The following is a 21,249-nucleotide window of genomic DNA, read 5'->3' as shown; positions in this document are numbered from 1 at the left end:
TAGATTAAAATTTACCAAAAATTTTAAGTCAAAATCAACAATTAATTTTAATTATACATTCACGCGACTCACAACTTTTTTAACCGTAAATTTCATCAATTTTTATCAAAATTTACTAAAAATGTTATTTTAACTTACACTAAACAAGGTTATAAAGGCAATGTAGGTGGCCATTTGGGAATGTGAATATGATGTTTTATTTTCCCTTTTCCTTTTCTTATTTTATTTGTTTATGTTATGTAAAGAAAGGTTAGCCCTTGTTTGAGCCCCATTTTGAGGGGAAAATGAATTTTTTCATAGTGTATTGATGGAAAATGTGTGATTAAAAATCAGAGAAGTTTTAAAATTACGTGTAATATTATTTTATTGAAAAATGTATGATTCAAATGATGTCAAAATACTGTAGAAGAATTTTTTTTTTCAAAGAATGGGGATCAAACAAGGGTTAAATAGTCTTTTTAACACATATTTTTGACTTTTTAATGGGCAAATCGACCACTTTCGACATTTAAGGACCTAAATTCACAATGTTATTTAAGTTGGGACCATCCATCTATTCTTAAAGATTGAAGGTACAAAAACAACGTGCGTCAAAATTGGGTATTTTCTCTCTAATTTGTCCTTATTATTAATATTAATTTTCAATTAACTCATGTCCTTTACATCACGCCACAACAAGATCCTATTTGTTTAATTTGACAATTCCGAGAACCGAGAAGAAAAACAAGAACAGGCCTTTCTCTTTAATTGTCAACACTTCTATGAGATGCTTTTTTTTATAGTCATATGAATTTGAAATGTATATGTAGAATTTCGAGGGTGATGTGCATTTTATGTGAATTTGAATGTGTATAGGGTTACGATCAAAGATGGCGGAAGGGTGCATATGTACAACTTACCAAGGATTAGGCTTCCTTGCAAAATATCATTCGTGGTGAACTTAATAAACCCAATGACGTCGATAAGGTAGCTATTACATGAAATTTTATGTATCGTTATTGATTATTTTCGTTTTTCTTGGAAACTAACCAACCCGTTCTATTCATTTTGTGTTATCGATGATTTTTAATAATCTTGTCTGTGATTAATGAAATTGTTCCAGATTGCCATAATATAAGAAGTAATTTTTGTGAGTACTTTCTAAGATTTTTGGCGAAAATTTACACTCAGAATCTAAGAAATGAATGTCAGCGAGGAAGCTGTCAAAGAGAATGATGTTTGAGAAAGTAACTTGCAGCTATAGCCTGTGTTACGTAAGATATGCATTGAGATTTTTTCTAATCTCAGATGAAGAATCCTAAATGTTTTTATTATTCTACATGGAGAAAAAGTGAATTCTTGGCATTTTGAATGTTATCTTGCTTCAACTTCTTTAAATATATGGTCAGAAGGAAATTATTTCATGATTTGCCTTGGTGTTAGCATGTTATGTACTGCTGCAGCATAAAGAGGCTCGACAAAGTTGTTTTTGGTGCAGTATTTTCTCTCATAAGTTGATCAAGTACGAATATTTGTGTCATGCAAAGGATACCCATCTAATAAAATTTTTATAGAAAATAATTGTGCAAGCATTTGGTAGAGTACTTGCAACATTAAAGGGATAAAAAGTAGTTAGAGTCCGTTTGATAGCATTAAATTTCATGAAAAATGTCATATTCGAGGAATTCGTTTTTTACCTTGACTGTTTGATACGAAAGTAAAAATAGGGTTTGAATTTCAAGGTACAAACATTTAAAGCATGTTTTGGGTGGAAATCAAATTTCTATGGTTTTGACGATTTTATCTTTTCCAACTTACGTGAAATTGACTTGTCTTTTTCACTTTTGCAATCTAAAGGACCCTTAGGCCCTGTTCGATTGGGGATATTTTCCATGGAATCCATTTTTCAACTTTTTTGGTATTTGATTGCAAAAATTTTCCATGGAATTCATCTTCCATATTTTTCTCACACACGTGCATTTTCCTTATTTTGGTGGAAAATCAATTCTCATAAAAACTGTAAGAATTGGGTTTTCACCTTTTTTTTGTGGGTTAATTTTTTTTTTTTTTGGACAATGAGAACAAAATTTAAAAACAATTTAAAAGATGATACCCCTTAAATTGACAATTTTCATGTAAAATAAAGTTAAACGAACACCAAAATATAATGAATTTCGGATTTTTTTTTTTAACAATGGAAACAAATTATAGGAACAATTGTAGAAGTGAATATCCCTTAAATTGACATTTTTCATAAAAAATAAAGCCAAACGAACACTAAAAGACACTTTTATTTCAACATTTTCGAGATGAAAAATATACTAATCAAACACAATTAATTGACAATTCTCAATAAAATAATTTTTAGATAATTCAATTCCCTAAAATTCATTTTCTTTCCACCCAAAATTTATTTTGCAATCAAACGAACCCTTAAAGTAAAATTACCATATAATAGAATGTTAATAACGAACCATTAGTTAAGAGTTGTTAGACTAAAAGCATTCGAGCATAAAAATAAAAAAATGACCATGCGGCACTCACGTGATTGCAGAATGAAAGGGTAAAATTGTCTAAAATAATTTTCTTTATTCCAAAACAATATAATAAGGATTTATTTGATAATAATGAGTAGTGTTATTCATAGTCAGATAATGCAGTAATCATCTCTTATGTGCCGTAGCATTATTAAATGTTATTCAATTTTAAATTATTAAAATTATGTCGGATGACTACTATCGCTAACTATGATTAACATTATTGGATCATAACAACAGCTTTTCAGTGTTCAAAAGTCACGTCAAACTAAAATTAAATGGTTACTTCAACATCAATTAAAAAAATCAAATATGGTAAAAGTATTCTGCGTTGGTGAAATATTATCCTCTTGTTTCAATCCATTCCTCATATTAAATGGGTGTCACGTGGCCATTTTATTTGGATAAATGCTTTTCTGTTAGTTAGGGACAAGGATGTCACTGTTTTAAAAGATCTGGGACATGGATACAATAAATGATAGATTAGGACATGGGTGCCATCGTTGCAAAATGGTGGGGACCCCTAGCGAAAATGGTAGTGGAAAAAGAGGGTTGCGTGGCTCGGGGAGTCCATCTCTTTCTCAACCCGCCTGCTCTAGCCAAGGGTTTATCCCAAAACCCTCACAAAAATGGCACGCTGTGCCCGATCCTCTACGATGCGCTTACTCTACACCCTCTGTTCATCCTCACTCAAACCCCCAACCCAAATCTCAACCGCTGCTCTGCTTGCTGGGAGTTTCCAGCTCCGCCAGTACTCAGCAGGCAGCGCCGCTGCCCTTCGGCAGAAGGAGGAGAAAGAGGCATGGTGGAAGGAGTCGTTGCAGAAGCTCCGAAACATCGGGATTTCGGCTCACATCGATTCGGGCAAGACGACACTAACGGAGCGGGTACTTTACTACACGGGTAGGATCCACGAGATCCACGAGGTTCGGGGAAAAGATGGAGTAGGTGCGAAAATGGATTCCATGGATTTAGAAAGAGAAAAAGGAATTACTATACAGTCTGCTGCCACTTACTGTAGCTGGAAAGATTATCAGGTTCTTTTTAAATATTTCAATTCAATTGGACAAGTTTCGTTGTTGTGCTTAGTTGTCAATTCATTACTCATACCCATCATTGGATTAAGCCAAATGCCCCCATTTTGTAGTAATGAAAATGGGTGGAATAGTATTTTTTTTTTTAAAAAATGAGTGGGTGAAAATAATGAAAAGTTTTAAGTGTAATATTATTTTATGGAAGATTGCGTGGTTGAAAATAGGCGTGTGAAAAATGGAATGTAATGGAATGAAAATTAATGGGGGCCAAACGAGGGTTAAATAACTTGCCTCCCCGGCTTGGCTTGAGCTATTAAATGGACTGTCTTTTCAAGCCAAGTGCTATAATAATCATTTGTGTTTTGCTTTTTTAGTTAAGGAACAGTTACAAATTAATAAAATCTGATTTGAGAATTTTCCCTCCAAGCCATTTCTATCATAAAAAATGAAAGAGATTATGGAGCTATCATTCTTTGAGGAATAACTCTTTGACCACAGAATTCAAACCAAAGTATATTTGGTTCTGGTTTGGGTAATATTTCAGGTTCAGGTGTGGTTTCAGTGTGAACAATTTTCTTGCTTATTTACGTTCTATTGGTTAGTTATTGAGCATGTTATTCGAGGTTTGTTTATTTAGCGAGAAAGTTGTGACAAGGTGTGAAAAGGAATAGCAAACTCTATATGATAAAGTCTTTAGTTGTTGAGGAAGTTATGGTGTTATTGGAATTAGTATTTATGAGGAAAGTAAAAATGGCTAAATAATAAAAATTTTGTATTTGTCTTACTTGTAGGCATTGATTACATGATGCAGAGGCTGGTAGTTCTTTTCTTTTCATACAACATTGCCTTTAAGATTAATTGAAAAAAGGTACCTTCTTTCCTGTTTTTATAAGCTGAAGAAAAATTGGAGCTGGACAAATGGTAATTAGACCAAATGTATTTACTTTTTCTGGCTTTAATAAAATGTTGATCACAAAAAATTAAGAATTTAAATCCCCAAATTTTTTATTAAAAAATTGTAATGAAATCAATATCAACTACAATTATACTTCTTCGTGAATGTGGTATGAAACGGTAGCAGTTTCAGTATTCATTTATTTGTTGTGCATGCTGCTGCAGGTTAACATTATCGACACTCCAGGTCACGTAGATTTCACCATTGAAGTTGAGAGAGCTTTGCGTGTACTTGATGGTGCCGTTCTTGTTCTCTGTAGTGTTGGCGGTGTACAGAGTCAATCAATCACTGTTGACAGACAAATGCGAAGATACGAGGTTCCAAGACTTGCTTTTATAAACAAACTAGACCGCATGGGGGCCGATCCATGGAAAGTACTTAACCAGGTTAATTTGTTTTGTCTCCCAGATTACCATTTTCTCCTTTTCATGTCTATCATGTTTTATAATCTATAGAATTAATTTTGGTATAAAATATATCCCGAAACAAATGTTACCATGTTAAGACAGGAAATCGAAACTACTTAAAAATTTAGCCTCCCTTTTCAAAATCTGAAACAAAATAAAGACTTGAGTTTTGCAGAAAGTGTAAATAGTATGACAATTAGGGGGTGTTCTCTTTGTGTTTCAGTTTTGTGTTTTGAGTTTTGAATTCATTTTGAGTTTTGTGTTTTGAGTGTTTGTTTTGAAATTGTTGAAAATGCGTTTTTTTTGTTAGTTTCTCAAAAAAAATAAATTTTTTTTTTTTTAAATTTTGAGAATCGCCACAACACCACCTCAAAACACCAAAAAAAAAAAATATATATATATAATAAATAAATAAAAAAAGGTGTTTCCCGCGTTTTCAATTTTTTCAAGTTTTACACTGAAAATGCCCAAAACGACAAAAAAAGTCGTTTTGTGCTTTCTTCACAATTTTTTTTTTCGTTTTCGAAAATTCGTTTTCGAAAATGGGAAAAAGAACACGTTTTCACCGTTTTGAAAAATCGAAAACAGAAAACGGCTCGAAAATGGTAAAGAGAACAGGGCCTTAACTTCTGGAAAACCAAGGGTGCTAGGCTTCTGGAGAAAATGGAGTTGTGGGGTGATTATATTACCCCCAAATTAGATAATAATACTAACTGTAGCAGAAATTTTTGTTTTGTTATGCATCTGTTGTTTCTCAGAGCGTCTGAGCATTTAAGTTTCCAACTTACACGAAAATAAGATTCTTCGTAGAGGACTGGATTCCTCCCTGGAATTCTTTAATCTCAGTATTTCCCACACTTCAGTTCATTGTCATGGTATGCATTCAGATAAGATGGTCTTTATTAGTTTTCTCTTTGTACTTGCCGCTGACATTCAATATGTCGTGGAGTCTTCATCATTAACCAGTTCACGTAGTATTTTGCATCATGCTTCTGAATTGCCTTATCATCTTCCTTTGAATGGTCACAGAGTAAAAATATCAATCATTGCAGTTTGAAATATGACACCAATGAGCTGAAGCCTCCTCTTTTTTGTTATTTCTATATAGGCAAGATCCAAGCTTCGACACCACAGTGCTGCCGTGCAAGTTCCGATTGGTTTAGAGGATGACTTCAAGGGCCTTATTGACCTTGTCAATATGAAAGCTCACTACTTTCATGGTTCCAATGGGTGTGTGTAACCGCTGATGGCTAATGAATATTCTACACTTATACAATGCAGCTTATTTTGATTGTTTACCTTTGTAGAGAGAAAATTGTAATTGAAGATATTCCTGCTAATATTGAAGCGTTGGCTCTTGAAAAACGTCGTGAACTTATTGAAGCAGTCTCAGAGGTTGACGATAAACTGGCGGAAGCATTTCTTAGTGATGAACCTATTTCACCTATCGATCTTGAGGTTCGCATAAATCATAATCCATCTAGCTATACAAAATAATGATGGCAGATTTTTTTTAGTGATATTTCACTATCTCCTTGAAATTGGCCATGGAGTCTCTTTGGTTTTTTCAGTTACAACATTTCCCTTTGTTAGCACCTTGATTATAAACAATTTGAATTTTTTATATTCCAACTTCCATGAAGATTGAAGGGTATCATTTAACTTTAGGTCTTTTTTGAATTCCTTATCAAGTCAAATTGCTTTTTTCTTTTTTATGTAACAATGTATTTTATCTTCCAACTTGCACGAAGATTGATGAAAATTATTGAATCTTCTCATCGAATTGCTTGAGTTGTTAGAAGAGAACAAATTTATTTATTTAAATTTTATCTTCAACACCCACACACATACAGGGTAAATTCATTTTATCTTCAAAGGTCGAATATGTGCACAATTTTTTCAAAACTGGTGGCGGCAGGACTTGAACCTAAAACTTTTATCAACTTTGATATCACTTTGAACCATAGCTACCACATGTAAAACTTAAGTTCTCAGAGTGGCAACAAATTCATTTATTTAAATTTTGTTTGCAACAGAAAAAAATCTAACTTCAGGCCCATTTCTACTACCTGTTAAGTTGAATTGCTTTTTTGTATTTATTTTTTTTCAAGATAAGAGCAGCTGTTTAAATTGCTGATTTAGTATGTGAGGGAAGGCATGACTCTGTATATGCGGATTCTCACACACGTTATGCATTTATATTATTAAGCTGTAAAGGTGTTGTGGGGCTAGAATGTATTTTCATTATCTCAATTCCTTTAGTAGGATTTTGGGTATCATGAATCACAAGGTAAGATATTTGCTACTGTAATGGGCAAATGAGTACGAATTCTTACGAGAAATAGAACCAGCCCCTGTTTCTTTGTAAATAAGAATGAAAGAGAACAAACAACCGCGTACCATTTGTCGACAAATGAAGAAATGCGTCAATGCACAAAATATTAGAGAACACAGAGAACAAAGCGTGAGAATAAAGAGACAATAACAATTCCCTTCATTGCAATCTCTATATATTAGTATTAATTTTTCATGACTTGTGCCATTTTTTTAACAATTTCAATCTACTATTGGCTATCCGTGAATTGTTAGGTTTATAGGATCTAATTTAGCCCTTGTTTGAGCCACATTATTTTCATAAAAATGCATTTTTGAACAGTTTATGGATGGGAAATGTGTGGTTAAAAAATTAGAAAAAGTTTTGGATTTGTATGTAATATTATTTTATTAAAGAATGTGTGGTTGAAATGATGTTAAATTACTGTTTAAGAATGTATCTTTTTTCCGAATAATGTGGATCAAACATGGCCTGATTCTTTATAAGTATTTAGCACTTAACCAATGTTTTCCATCTTCCATCTTGGTTTTGACTTTGCGAGATTTTGGTTGCATTTTTTAATTATTGCACAACCTTGTGACTGCCACTTTATGCCCAGTTTATCAATTTTCTGCACTATTTTTGGTCCATGTACAGGAGGCTATCCGAAGGGCCACTATAGCACAGAAATTTGTGCCTGTGTTCATGGGTAGCGCCTTCAAGAACAAGGTGGGGTCTCTTGTATTGAGTATACGTTTACGATATTGTTGCTTTTAGTTCGCCTGCATTCCTACTTTGGTTTACTCTACATTTTGATGATTGACTAATGGCCTCATTTGTTAACTATATATTCACCTCTGTGCCAGATATGATTGTATTAGTTATTTTCAACTACACAATTAAAATTACTACTAATTAACAACACAATTCATTGTTGCAACTAGTATTCCTCCCAAAAAGTTACTAATAATCTATTGTGTAACTTTTTTATATGCTTGAGTGAACAGGAGTTAGTTTGTTGACCTTTGTTTCTTCTAATTATTCCATTTGTTTCCTAAGTATGCCTTTAGTGGGCAACTTTCTGAATGATCTTACACTCTTATCTCCGATCTGTTTTTTCTTCTTTTGTCAGTTGGGATGATTTTCAAAATTATTCTTGTTGCTCTGTTCTTTACTTTGATTTGCAATCAATGACTTCTTCACTAAATGATAACAGGGTGTTCAACCACTTCTTGATGGTGTTCTGAGCTATTTGCCTAGTCCCACTGAAGTTAGCAACTATGCTCTTGACCAAACCAAGAATGAAGAGAAGGTACTTAGCCGAACACTGGCACTCTTCAGACACTCTAGGACGTGTTCGACATGTCACGTGTTGTGTCCAATCCTTTATATATTTTCTAAATTTTTGACGCTCGAGGGATGCTTTAGGGGCAGTCCTCTGGAATTCCTACATCTGTTTCCTATATTAAAAAGTATAAACTATATAAATAAAGATATAATAAATAAATATAAAATTTTAAAGAATTTAATTCTGATTACTCGACGTGTCTTTGTACTACTTTTTAAAATAACTTGTCGGCTTGTGATGAAGATTGATAAAAGTGATTGATTGCTTTTAATTTTATTTTAAACACCTGTTTGGTTTAGCCAGAAATTTAGTAGATTTTGATAAAAGTTCGTGAAATATATGGTTGAAAAATTGATAAAAGTTGTGGATTCTATGAAATGAATAGTTGTAAATGAGTGTGCTGATTCCTATGAAATCGGGAGTGACAGATATTAAGGATTTTTGTCCCATTAGTTTAGTTAGTGGGGTGTACAAGATCATTACAAAGCTAAAACAAATTAAAGGAGGTGCTGAGAAAAGTGGTATCTAAATTTCAGAATACTTTTGTCGAAGGGCATCAATTTTTGGATTCCGTACTTATAGCAAATGAATGCATCGACTTAATAATGCGTCTAGGGGTTCCAGGGATGTTATGTTAGCTTGACATTCAAAAGGTTTATGATCATGTAAATTGGGGATTTCTTTTGTACATGCTCAGGCAATATGGCTTCATGGATAGATGGTACTAGTTGATTCAATTTTGTCTCTACAGTTTCCTTATCAGTTATAGTGAATGGTACTCCTGAGGGTTATTTTCATTTTCAGAATAGCAGAGGATTAAGGTAAGGGCATCCTTTGTCTCCATTGCTGTTTATTATTGTGATGGAGCCATGGAGGCTTTCAGCAAGATACTTGAGAAGGCTATGGCGGAGAGTTTGTTTAGGAGCTTTATGATTCATCAGTTGCAGGTATCTCATTTGTTGTTTGTGGATGATACGTTGATCTTCTGTGATGCTGATGATGAGCAATTCAGGAACTACATCGTTTACTTCTGTGCTTTGAGGCTGTATATGAATTGAAGATAAATTTGAGGAAATATGAGGATACTAGAATAGGAGAGGTCGAGAACGGGGAGGAGGTCGTTGCTATATTGGGTTACAGGGTTGCTCAGTCGAGGGTCGTGGTTCTTATGGGGTGAGTTTGTGGCGGTATATTCGATGAGGGTGGAATGATTTTCGGGGTAGATTGATTTTTGTGGTGGGAATAGTAATACTATTAGTTTTTGGGATAATTGTTGGTGCAGAGAGCAACTAATCAGGGTGGAGATTCCTTCTTTGTATCATATTGCTTTGACGTTGTTTAATGCTGTGAATGAGGGCTTAGATATACATAATGGAAGTTTCAGTTGGAACAATGTTTTTGGTTGCAAACTGGGCAGTGGATGATTATGCGCTGCTTCTGACATTTTTGTATGAGGTGCACATTAGGGTAGGAGATGGTGATTGTAACAGGTATAGGTTGACACGAGATGGTATCTTCTCAGTCCGCACTTATTTGAGATCCTTATTGCGACCTGTGGAGAGTTCATTCAATTGGAAGATAGTATGGAAATGTAAATTGCCTCCAAAGTTGACACTTATTATGGACGGTTGTCAGGGGATAGGTGTTAGTGGCAGATATTCAAGAGTGGTGCTATATGTGTAGGAAGGATGAGGAGTTGATTTACTTCTTTTTCCTTCATTGTAATGCTGCTCGTTTGACGTAGAACAATAATTTGGTGTCTCAACACTTGGATTGGGTGTTGCTGAGGCGTATGGAGGACGTGTTAAAGGCATGGAGGGGAAAGTTTCGCGATAAAGATGGCAAACTTGTATTGGACCTTATTTTGAGTTACATCGTATGGTATGTGGAGAGAAAGTAACAACCACTGTTTTAATAATCAAACACGAACAATATAGCAGATTAGAGAATTGTTTTATTTGACAATGTATATTTGGTTTAATACTCCGACAACTAGGCATATAGACGGGTTGTCCAAGTTCATGTTGTTGCTTTCTGGTTTAAATTGATAATCCACTTCATGTGTATTTTCTATTGATTGATAAAATATTTGACCACCTTAACCCAAAAAAATAAAAAATAAAAATAGAAGTGTGACGAAAAATAATTTTTAGAAAACGAGGGCCAAAAAGGGGTATCGTCGTCATTTGGTAATTATTGTTGGGAGTATCTTAGTGAATATTGATTTGTAGGGTTTTTTTGGCCTTTTTTACCAATTAATCTCATAAGAACTTAGTTGTCTTTTGGTTGTTATTGAAATAAAAATTGTAGAACTTGGTTTTTCTAAATCCAATTTCGGTCCAATATCAGCATTCTATGGAATTGACAATTTTGTTGTTCAACATCAATTATTTAGTATTTGTGCACCACTCAATAAATAATTGATTCCAAAACTAGCGGAATTCTTTGTGAAGCAATGCGTTTTCAGGATTGTTCTTGTGTTCGTCTCTTTTCTATCGCTTTCTTCTACATCAGCGTGTTAGTACTTCTTATATTGTAACCAATCAAGGAACTATTTTTCAATGGCTTGAAACTTTTACCAGGTTATGTTATCTGGAAGTCCTGCTGGTCCTCTGGTTGCCCTTGCTTTCAAATTGGAAGAAGGGCGTTTTGGTCAGTTAACATTTCTAAGGTATTTTAAAAGTTCTGAATAATATTTTTAGTTCATTTGCCATAATTTATGTATCAATAATCACATTTGATCGAATTGTTGTACTAACTTCCGTGTTTGCTGAAGAATCTATGAAGGCATCGTCAAGAAGGGTGATTTTATTATCAATGTGAACACAGGCAAGAAGGTTAAGGTGAGTTATGATGCTAAAATAGTTTGACCATCATTATTATTACTCCTCCCTTTTTGTCGAAGAAGATGAAAATAAAATATGGACATTGTTCTTAATTTCGCTTAAATATCTTAATAATAGCTGTTAAACAATTCATGGATATGCATATAGAATTCCAGTGACCTGATCTGGACATCCTTGTGTTGTCTATGCTGCTTACCAAAATTATTTTCAGACTGTTTCGATCTGGTATAAATGTAGTCTATATTAGGATGCTTGTGGGGAACTTGAAAAAAACCATTAGGTAGCTTTTGTTCTCTTGGGTTATTCAGATATGATTCCATATTATTTGTATTACAGGTTCCTCGCCTAGTTAGGATGCATTCAAATGAAATGGAGGTTAGTCAAGTGCCCCCCTTTCCCTTCTGTTAGCATGCTTTTTATTTTTATTCTGATGACTTTTTGTTTCTGCATAACCTAGGGTTAGCAAAATTCACTAAAACAGGACTATTCGCTTCTCAGGTTTAGTAGGAAAAACTGAAAACCTGATCAGTTTTTTGTTCTTTTTGAATAAATATAGGATATCTAGTGTTAGGTAATTTAATTATAGAGCAAGCAGTCTTGATTTTCTAAATTTGATTAAAATTTCTAAATGCTTAACTCCTGAATAGACAGGTTCGGCCAGTTTCAACTTTCTCTCTCCTCCATGAAAGAAGCATCCCTAACTGGACCGCCTCTATCCTTGTTTATACTTTAGCAAATGTTTGGCAACTGTTTATACACTGGTAGAAAGGAGTGATGAATAAATGGATAGTATCGTGGATCCCACGAAATATGTAGATAAAAGTAGTTTGACTTTTATCAAGTGTTGCCAAACATAGCCCCTGTTTGGATTCCATTTTATCCAAAATGCAATTTTCTCTTTCCTCTCTTTTACCACACATTATTCGATAAAATAATATTACACATAAACTCAAAAGTTTTCTTTCTTTTTTAACTACACATTCTTCCTAAAATAACTATTTCAAAATACATTTTCCCTCAAAACACATTTTAATGGAGCCCAAAGAGGGGCATACTCTGTCTTTTTCAGTTCTTATGTACTTTTCAATTTTGTTCTGACAGCTTAGAATATTTTGGTAATTAATCCCTTTTCTCCTTATTTTATATTACAGGACATTCAACAGGCACATGCTGGACAGATAGTGGCTGTATTTGGTGTTGATTGTGCTTCAGGTATCACATGCAAATGGACATGAAATTTTGCGATCTTTGCTTCAACTGTATGAACACATGAAGTGTACATTCTTTCTTGCAAATTTTGACGACTTCTATTTTCTAGGGGATACATTTACTGATGGGTCAGTTAGATATACCATGACATCTATGAGTGTACCTGAGCCAGTGATGTCATTAGCTGTTTCAGCTGTTTCAAAGGATTCTGGAGGCAGTGTGAGTGATCAATGAAAAATCTTCTCTTTGGTCTGCTTCAGCTAGATGGTTGTAAGCAGTGGTGTTTGGATTCTTACATAGTGATATTTGGTTTCGTTGATTGACAGTTTTCAAAAGCCTTGAATCGCTTTCAGAGGGAGGATCCAACTTTCCGTGTGGGATTAGACCCCGAGAGTGGCCAGGTTTGACTTTCTTATACTTGTCCCTCACTTTTGGTAGTTCTTGCATTCCTCACTGCACCTTGATGTTGGATTTCATTTCAAAGAATCTTTGTCCAGTCATCGAATGATATCTTGTGCAGACAATAATCTCTGGGATGGGAGAGCTCCATTTGGATATATATGTTGAGCGCATGCGAAGGGAATACAAGGTATTTCCTCCTTTTAATTGTAGTACAGAGTTTGAACCTTCAGCTATGAAATATGCAATCTTTTCAATGACCATTCTAACCTTATTTGCCATTGTAAAGGTTGATGCGACAGTTGGGAAACCTCGTGTCAACTTCAGAGAAACGATCACTCAGCGTGCTGAATTTGATTATTTACATAAGAAGCAGAGTGGAGGACAAGGTCAATATGGAAGGGTTATTGGGTAAGTGTACTTTTGGCTTTTAGTTGGCAAATTTTACTTGTTTCCGCTTTGCCACTAGCAGGCCAAAATGCAGTACTGTCTTACCCACCCTTTTTTCCAGTTAGGACATTGTTTTGATTGGTGTTTGATGGATCTTAGTCAGCTTTTTTAGCTTAGAAGCAACTGCCATGGTAAATGTTTTAATGGTTTCCATAACATTTTTTTCTTATGTCATGACAATAATCCTTACTGAAGTTCTCAAATCTGGTGCTAGGCTTATTACCTCATTCATATTGTTTTACATTTATTTTTTAGTTGCAAAGAGTTGGTGTACTGAAGTTTTACCTTAGTGGTTAATGATAAGAGGAAAATGAAAGATTTTTATTTTTTTCCTTTGGGCCAAAAAGAGAAATTAAATTTTTTTATTTCTGTTGCAAGAAGTTGCAACGAACAATTGCACCATATACATAGAAAAGAACAAGACATAAAATGGGGAAGAGTTTTGACGTTCAAAATATTTGGAATTTTCTGCACTAGCATCCTCCATGGTTTTACACCATCCTAATCTCATCTGTTGACAGGTATGTGGAACCACTTCCTCCAGGCTCACCAACTAAGTTTGAATTCCAAAACATGCTTGTAGGACAAGCTATACCTTCAAATTTCGTACCAGCTATTGAGAAGGGATTTAAAGAAGCTGCAAACTCGTAAGTGGAGCTTTTATATCATCTCAGTTGAGAGTTATCCAGATTGTTCTCTCTCTCTCTCTCTCTCTGTATGTGTGTGTGTATATATATGTATGTATGTATGTTTTCATTTAAATAGAATTCAGTTATGCTTATAAATGAATTTCTATGAGATTGCATGTGCTGCGAGACTGTTGACCTTGTTCCAGTTCAATGATAAAGAGAAAATTTTCTAAAGGAAGAACCATCTAAGAAAATTCCTTAGTTATTTCACTTGAAGAGTTTCCTGTAACAAATTGTTCTCTCACAATAAAAAGATAAAAATTACTGGACTTACAATGTATTTAGATATGGCTCAGAAATTCGAATAGCAGAGAAATGGACAGCCCAGTGTTCTTAATTCACTGGGGAATGGGGAGAAATGTTTTATTTTTGACTAATTCACACCTCAGGAAAGTGACCCCATATTTCCCAGCTTAACTAACGTGTTAAGCCTATATGCTTTATATTCATCAACACATTATTAATGAATAAATTTGCAAGAGCTCCCCCCCTCCCTCCTCTTCCCCCCTTCCCACTGATTCTTTGATCATTTCTTGTGTTTCTGTTGTCACATAAATTAAGTATCCAACATGTAAAGCTTTGCAGGAACAACCTTTTCAATTAATTAAACTGAAAACTACAATATAGGAAGCAAAGAAACCCTAATTTCTTTTCTGTTACGTAAAAACTTTTAACACTGCATGAGTTCTACTATCAACACTTGATAGTCGAAGTCTTTGCACAGATGAGTTTTGTGACACTCATTAATTTCTTCTTTCTTGCTCTTTGTTAGTGTGTGCGCATGAGATATATAACCAAAATGCGGATGTGTTTGTGTAGGGGCTCTCTTATTGGCCACCCTGTTGAAAATATCCGTATTGTTCTCAATGATGGTGCAGCCCATACTGTGGATTCCAGTGAACTTGCTTTTAAGTTAGCTGCAATATATGCTTTCAGACAGGTGCGTCTTGCATACTGTACAGGCTGAAAAGCTTTCTTCCAATTTTTACCGTTCTTTACTAATGGGACTGAAAGGTTTTTTTTTTTTCTTTTTTACTCTTAATATATTTCATCTTTATCAGATTTTCATAGTCTTCATTATGTTAAACAGTGTTATGCACCTGCCAAGCCTGTTATATTGGAGCCTGTGATGATGGTGGAATTAAAGGCCCCCACAGAATTTCAGGGCACTGTCACTGGTGATATCAACAAGTCAGTACTTCATTTGGTTATGGTTATTATTATTTTTCTGTCATTATTCTTTGGAAATTGAGACCTGGTTCTAAAGAGCAATATGGGTTTAATTCTTATATTTAACATGTTATAGGAGGAAAGGAATGATTGTTGGGAATGACCAGGAGGGAGATGATTGTGTTATTACTGCTCACGTAAGTATCACTTCTACTCGTAGCTCCCCCCCCTTTTTCTTGTTTGCTTGAGTTTGAGCATCAGATGGCCATCTTGATTGAATTGGTTACAGATTGTGACAATTGCTGAGTTTGGTTTCAATTCGCATCTCACAGCGGAATTTGGGGTTTTCCCTCATTCACTTCTCATATCTTATACATTGTATGCTTGTGTTTATAGGTCATATGATATAATCATTCTTTTCTGATCTTGTCGGGAACTTTGGTTGTGTGCAGTGTACGAACTATACTTTTGGTGAACATATGCAGTTAGCAAAAGCAGCTGCTCTATTGCAAGTAAATAGGCTATATATGAATGTGGGGCTTAGCATTTTAAAGTAGGATTTCATTTTTAAAGAAAAGCTTAGAACACTACAGGATACCTGATGAGCAGTCTACTAAATGATTAGTGCTCTAATAATAGTGCACATTGGTGAAGGTTGAAGTAAAGTGAAATTGAAAGTTCAGTTTTGTTCCTGTCGGTTTTAGTTACTCAGTCTCGTATGTAGCTTGGTTGTTTTTCAAAATTTATTGCAGGTTTCTGTTTTATAAAGATTCTTTCTATCAACCGCTTGGTCTTCCCCTTGCATTGTTCTCTTTTTCGTCTAACACCACTTGTGCCTGAGTGGGGGGCTTGGTGGACCTCTACCTGTAGATTAATGATAAAAATAAAGTAGGATGGAGGGGGATATGTACCCTATCCGGGTCAAGCTGACTGCAGGTCAAGTACCCCTATTGAACCCCAATTGAAGAAGACAATCAAGTTAGTTTACAGGGAGGAATTTCCCTAAGAAGTTATGTTCAAGGTGAGAACAAAAATGCCTTTCTGATTCTATTCCAAACCTTGTAAGCCTTGGTAAATTAACTTGTTCATTTTTAATTGGGGACAATCGTGCTCGAGTTGGGGTAGACCCGAAGTGAGGTGCATTTGTTGTGACCCCTGACCTTTACTTGGACGGGTTGATTTTGACCAATCCAAAAAGCCATTTTCCAATAAGATTATTTCAGATTTATTCTACAGTGCGAGGTCCCTTAAACTAACAATTACAAAGTAAGCTATTTTCACCGTGACCATTGTGAGAAGGCCTTTTAAAATACATGGTTTACAAATGCATATGAAGGTATATTGAGAATAATGCATCTTTACAGGACTTTTAACATTAGTGTGCTGTTTTTCCTTATTCTTTCTCGTAACTCTTTCTAGGGACTTTCTCTACTTATACAGCATGATTTCTGTTGGGAAAAAAGCTACAATCTTTATTGTCCTATGATGATCACCATTCCATTTAATATTATTTTCTTAAGTTTCCTTCAATGGAAATTTAAAATACAATATTGTATCAATGGAGGGACATCTGTATTTATCATTCCCAGCTACACCAGATGTATAAAGTTCTGTTAAATGATGACCGGTTAGTCTCCGCTACAAATAACTTGCCTGGTGCATCTAATACCACTAGTGGCACGGAGATTTGTCCTTTGAAATCTGTGCACTTTCTTTCAATCTTCCCCTCCCACGCTGGTGTGCAAGTTCATTGATCATTGTATTGGCTTCTCAGGTACCTCTCAACAATATGTTTGGATACTCGACAGCTCTTCGTTCAATGACTCAGGTGAGATAACAGACTACTCTATACTTATTTCATAAATAATAAAAAAATATGGTTTATGTGAAGTGAAATCTGAATGTGTAAATCATGGAGTTCCACATTTCTGAAATTGAAGTCACCAATACAAGTTACTCTTCTTTTGATTTTGCAGGGGAAAGGTGAATTCACAATGGAATATTTGCAGCATGCACAAGTTTCTCAAGATGTGCAGATGCAACTGGTGAACACGTACAAGGCTTCAAAGGGTGTCGAATAGCTGGTATGTTTTTGAAACACGGGGCTTCTTTTATTTATTTATTTCCATGTGGAAACCCACTTGTATTATTTCTTTCACTTAGGCAAGGCAATAGGTTATACATATTTATTGATTCCATATTTAGTCATCCAATTTTGAAAATCCTGAAATAAGGTACCATAAATTAATATTTTTCCACAAGAATAAGTTCTCTGTATTGATTGAACTATTACTCCAAAAAACTTGTATGATTTAAAGTAATATATTCTCGAAATTGCTCTGCTAATGCTTTATTTATCATATTAATCTTCACTGACCATAGTCGCAGTGGAATTAGGAATGTTTGCCTTGTCCCTCGTGGTTCACGAGGAACGCACAATCTTTGTAGCGAAGATGTGTAATTTGCAGTTGGTGGGCTTTTAGCTGCGAGCAAGTCAAATGTAATTTTTTTGTGAAAATTCAGCTAAATAGGATGAGGAAGCCAGGTCCTGTCGTGTCATAATACGTGGTGCACCTTTGGTGGATCTGTATAGTCCTCTCCGAACGAATAGGCTTGTAAAAAGTAGGCATCCTTAGCATCGTATTAAGCGGTTGACGACTGTGAATGAACTGATTGGCCAGACAAGATGATCATGACCAGGATCAAAATAGCTAGATTCAATTATGACCTATTCAGTGAAGAGAAAAATATAGAAAATATTATACGCCCAAAAACCAGTAAAAACTGGGTTTACAAGGGGGATGCAGCAAATGCAAAATACTGCACATAAACATACTTCCAAGATTTCATTATTCCTAAAGAAGTCATAACTTCGTGTGATATACTCCTTAAATCTTTCATTGTCGTTAGCTGGTGAAATTGTTTATTCAGCCTGTGTATCTGTCCACCATAAGCTCAGTGCAAGTTCTGCATCTGGGGGGAATAAATGCATTCCAACATTTCACCCAAAACTAAGCAAATGCTTCTCGCTGCTTTGTGGGTAGTTCGAGTTCAGGCTCAAGTGCCGTGATCGGAGCAAAGTACTGATCTATCATGTCTTGAGATACTTGTTCCAAGGTTGGAGGGTCCCACTATTCGTTTTCCAAAATCATTAGTGGATTATAAACAATTTCAAATTTGGAGCAGCTAATAAATAAACAAGTGAAAGTGTGAAACAGAGAAACATTTTATACGTCACGGATATTCCTTGTCGGGACATTCTGTACTCACGAATAAGGCACTGGTCAAGAGTTTGAAATCTCCCTTCTAGTATAGTATCTGGACCAAACATGAGGTGAGCTCAAATGAAATCATAGTGGTGTTCTATGAACTTACCGATGTCAAGGAAACCCTCAAACTTAACGGTGCAGCTCTTTAAGTTTCATCAAAGTTGACGTGCACCACGCATCATTTTTTTGGCAACCTCATTTTTCTAGCAAAATTTTAACTTCGAATTGTAAGTATAGCAATTGACGTTTAAATTTTTCCAAAGAAAAAAAACATGTTATCCAATACTATTGGCAACATTCTCTCAAGATTAAACACACGCAGTCGGCCATTATAAGAAGGCAAATTTATTTGCACAAAACTAATCATTAACCATACAAGAAGCTTGAACTTCTTGACCATGGCAAACGCAATGGGTAGATCAGAAATGTTGAGGATTTTATTAAAAGAAATTGCTGTCGTCGGCAATTTGTGTGTAGCAAAGAAATTTTTTGGGTAACAAGGCATTAAAAATAAGCAGTAGACATAAGAGACAGAGGGAGTTTGGATCTTGAATTTCAAATCAGAAGCATTGGGTGTCACTTAGCAGCATACTCAGGGGTGAGAAACAGAGGTAAATATCTAAACAGTGTCCTGAACCAATTGTACTAAATATGCTGGTCCTCCTAAAAACTTCACATTCAATCTCCTCTCTTTTCAACCTTTTAAATCAATGGAAGAAATAAATAAGTAGTTCTTTATACTGTTTAATTGATATATATTCACATTGTTTCTTAACTAATTAAGAGCAGAACGGCACTTTCACATCTATCAGTAGTTCTGCAAAATAATTGCATTAACTCGAAACGCATAGGAAGTATCTCTTAGTAGATGAAATTAAAGAAGAAATCGAGATTGTTAAATTTCATGGAAGTTTAATACAGTTTTATCAGTAGCAACTCGGAATGACCCAGGGGATTGAAATTCCAGCACCACCGCCCATAGTAATCCCATTTAAGATATCCACCTGCATCATTGCACTGATAAGTAAAAGAAATATAAAGATGAAAATTCAGGCGCAAGAAACATGACAATTGACAACTAAAACTTCACTCGTCTTAAATTTGTAGAAGAATCAATAGATTTGGCATTGTAGATGACGAACGGTATGAGGAGATCATTGCACTGACAAGTAAAAGAAATTTCAAGATGAAAATTCAGGCTCAAGAAACATGACTATTTTACTAATAAAAATTGACTAGTCTTAAATTTGTACCAGAATCAATAGATTTGGCACTGTGGAGGACGAACAATACGAGGAAACAGAAATCAGCTGGGAACAACAAACTATTCCATTAGAGTAGATACCCAAATGGTATTAATTGAGTAGATAAAAGGATGTAGATATTGTTGGAAACGTAATTTGCAATTATTATCTAGATTCATGAATTATAATTATACATGCATTTGTCCATTAATGTACTAGAGGAGGAGAAATGTATCTATTCAATGTTGGTTCATGAGTTAGGCTAGATACATGTTAAATCTTATCTATAAATACCCATGTAACTCAAGCCATTAAAAGTATCGAAGTCACAAAAATTTACAATATAATATCTTCTCTTCTACAATCATAAAAAAGTGCAGCAGTGCTATATTACGTATAATTTCGAGCATTCGATATTCCTTCTTTTTCATTCGGTTTTTAATCAATCCCCAACAAATTTTTGGTATCAGAGCTTAGTTCTCTATACGTATCTCAAATTTTATTTCCCCTCTCCAAAGCATGGCAGCAAATCATGTTTCTACATCCATGTTTTCCTATACTCCTAACCAAGTTCCCATATTTGAAGGAGAGCATTTTGATTATTGGAGTAGTCAAATGGAGACACACTTCATTTCGCAAGATTTGTGGGAAGTTGTTGAAGATGGATTTTCGGAACCTGATGATAATGAAGAAGAAGAAGAAGAATGGACGGAGGCTCAACAAAAAGATTACAAGAAAAATTTACGGAGAGATCCAAGTGCTCTTAGATTTATACAACAAGGATTAAGTAAGACCATATATCCTCGAATTCACGGTGTCAAGAGAGCCAAGCAAGCTTGGAATATCTTAAATGAGGGATTTCATGGCAATGACAAGGTGACATCTCTAAAGCTTCAATCTCTTTGGAGGGAGTTCGACAATTTATCAAAAAAAGATAATGAAATTATGCAATTCTATCTAACTCGAATCTCCGAAATAGTAAATCAAATCAGAAGCCTTGGCGACACAATTGAAGAAAAAAAAGTTGTTCAAAAAGTCCTTCGAAGCCTTCCCGCGAAATATGATTATATTGTCGCCGCTATTGAAGAATCAAAAGATTTGTCTAAATATACTTTTAACGATTTGATGAGTTCCCTGCAAGTACACGAAGAAAGAATTGGCAGGTTCTCAAATCAGCCACTTCAGCAAGCATTTGAGTCCAAAATGAAATTTTATAATTCAAATTCTAAACAGCGGCAAGAAGACATAAGAGTATCTTCCCAAGGAAGAGGAGGTTCTTTCCAACGAAGAGGAGAATTATCACGAGGACGAGGAGGATCATTTTGAGGAAGAGGAAAAGGAAGAGCACAAGGCAACCAATCAAAAAACTATGACGGAAATCCAAATCGTCAAGCTGGAA

At 34.9% G+C, this 21,249-nt stretch overlaps 1 protein-coding gene across 2 annotated transcripts; it reads left to right on the top strand.

The window, feature by feature from the left end:
• Positions 1-3,067: 3,067 nt before the first annotated feature.
• Positions 3,068-17,658, top strand: LOC111410863 (elongation factor G-2, mitochondrial). Of its 2 annotated transcripts, XM_023041445.1 has the most exons (21): positions 3,428-3,553; positions 4,342-4,418; positions 4,670-4,891; positions 6,021-6,142; positions 6,220-6,370; positions 7,884-7,955; positions 8,443-8,538; positions 11,157-11,245; positions 11,351-11,417; positions 11,757-11,795; positions 12,572-12,632; positions 12,739-12,848; positions 12,956-13,030; positions 13,150-13,218; positions 13,318-13,439; positions 14,000-14,125; positions 14,987-15,107; positions 15,258-15,358; positions 15,474-15,534; positions 17,112-17,165; positions 17,314-17,468. In XM_023041445.1, the coding sequence occupies exons 3-21, from the start codon at positions 4,808-4,810 to the stop codon at positions 17,416-17,418; spliced, it is 1,725 nt and encodes a 574-aa protein (XP_022897213.1). In that variant the 5' UTR covers positions 3,428-3,553; positions 4,342-4,418; positions 4,670-4,807; the 3' UTR covers positions 17,419-17,468. The 2 variants fall into 2 exon arrangements, with proteins under 2 accessions (XP_022897212.1, XP_022897213.1); XM_023041444.1 differs by lacking the exon at positions 4,342-4,418 and having other exon boundaries at positions 3,068-3,553; positions 17,314-17,658.
• Positions 17,659-21,249: the final 3,591 nt, after the last annotated feature.

The sequence above is a fragment of the Olea europaea genome, chromosome 15, assembly GCF_002742605.1.
Source record: "Olea europaea var. sylvestris chromosome 15, O_europaea_v1, whole genome shotgun sequence".
In the NCBI taxonomy this organism is placed as follows: domain Eukaryota; kingdom Viridiplantae; phylum Streptophyta; class Magnoliopsida; order Lamiales; family Oleaceae; genus Olea; species Olea europaea.
The sequence above is the reverse complement of the archived record's forward strand: the minus strand, read 5'-3'. Positions and strand labels throughout refer to the sequence as shown.

Excerpts from the sequence above, each read along its gene's own strand:
- LOC111410863 (XM_023041444.1), top strand. The coding sequence starts at position 3,146 with ATGGCACGCTGTGCCCGATCCTCTACGATGCGCTTACTCTACACCCTC. Across the intron at positions 6,371-7,883 it reads TTTCACCTATCGATCTTGAG|GAGGCTATCCGAAGGGCCAC; the intron begins GTTCGCATAAAT and ends GTCCATGTACAG. Across the intron at positions 13,440-13,999 it reads CAATATGGAAGGGTTATTGG|GTATGTGGAACCACTTCCTC; the intron begins GTAAGTGTACTT and ends ATCTGTTGACAG.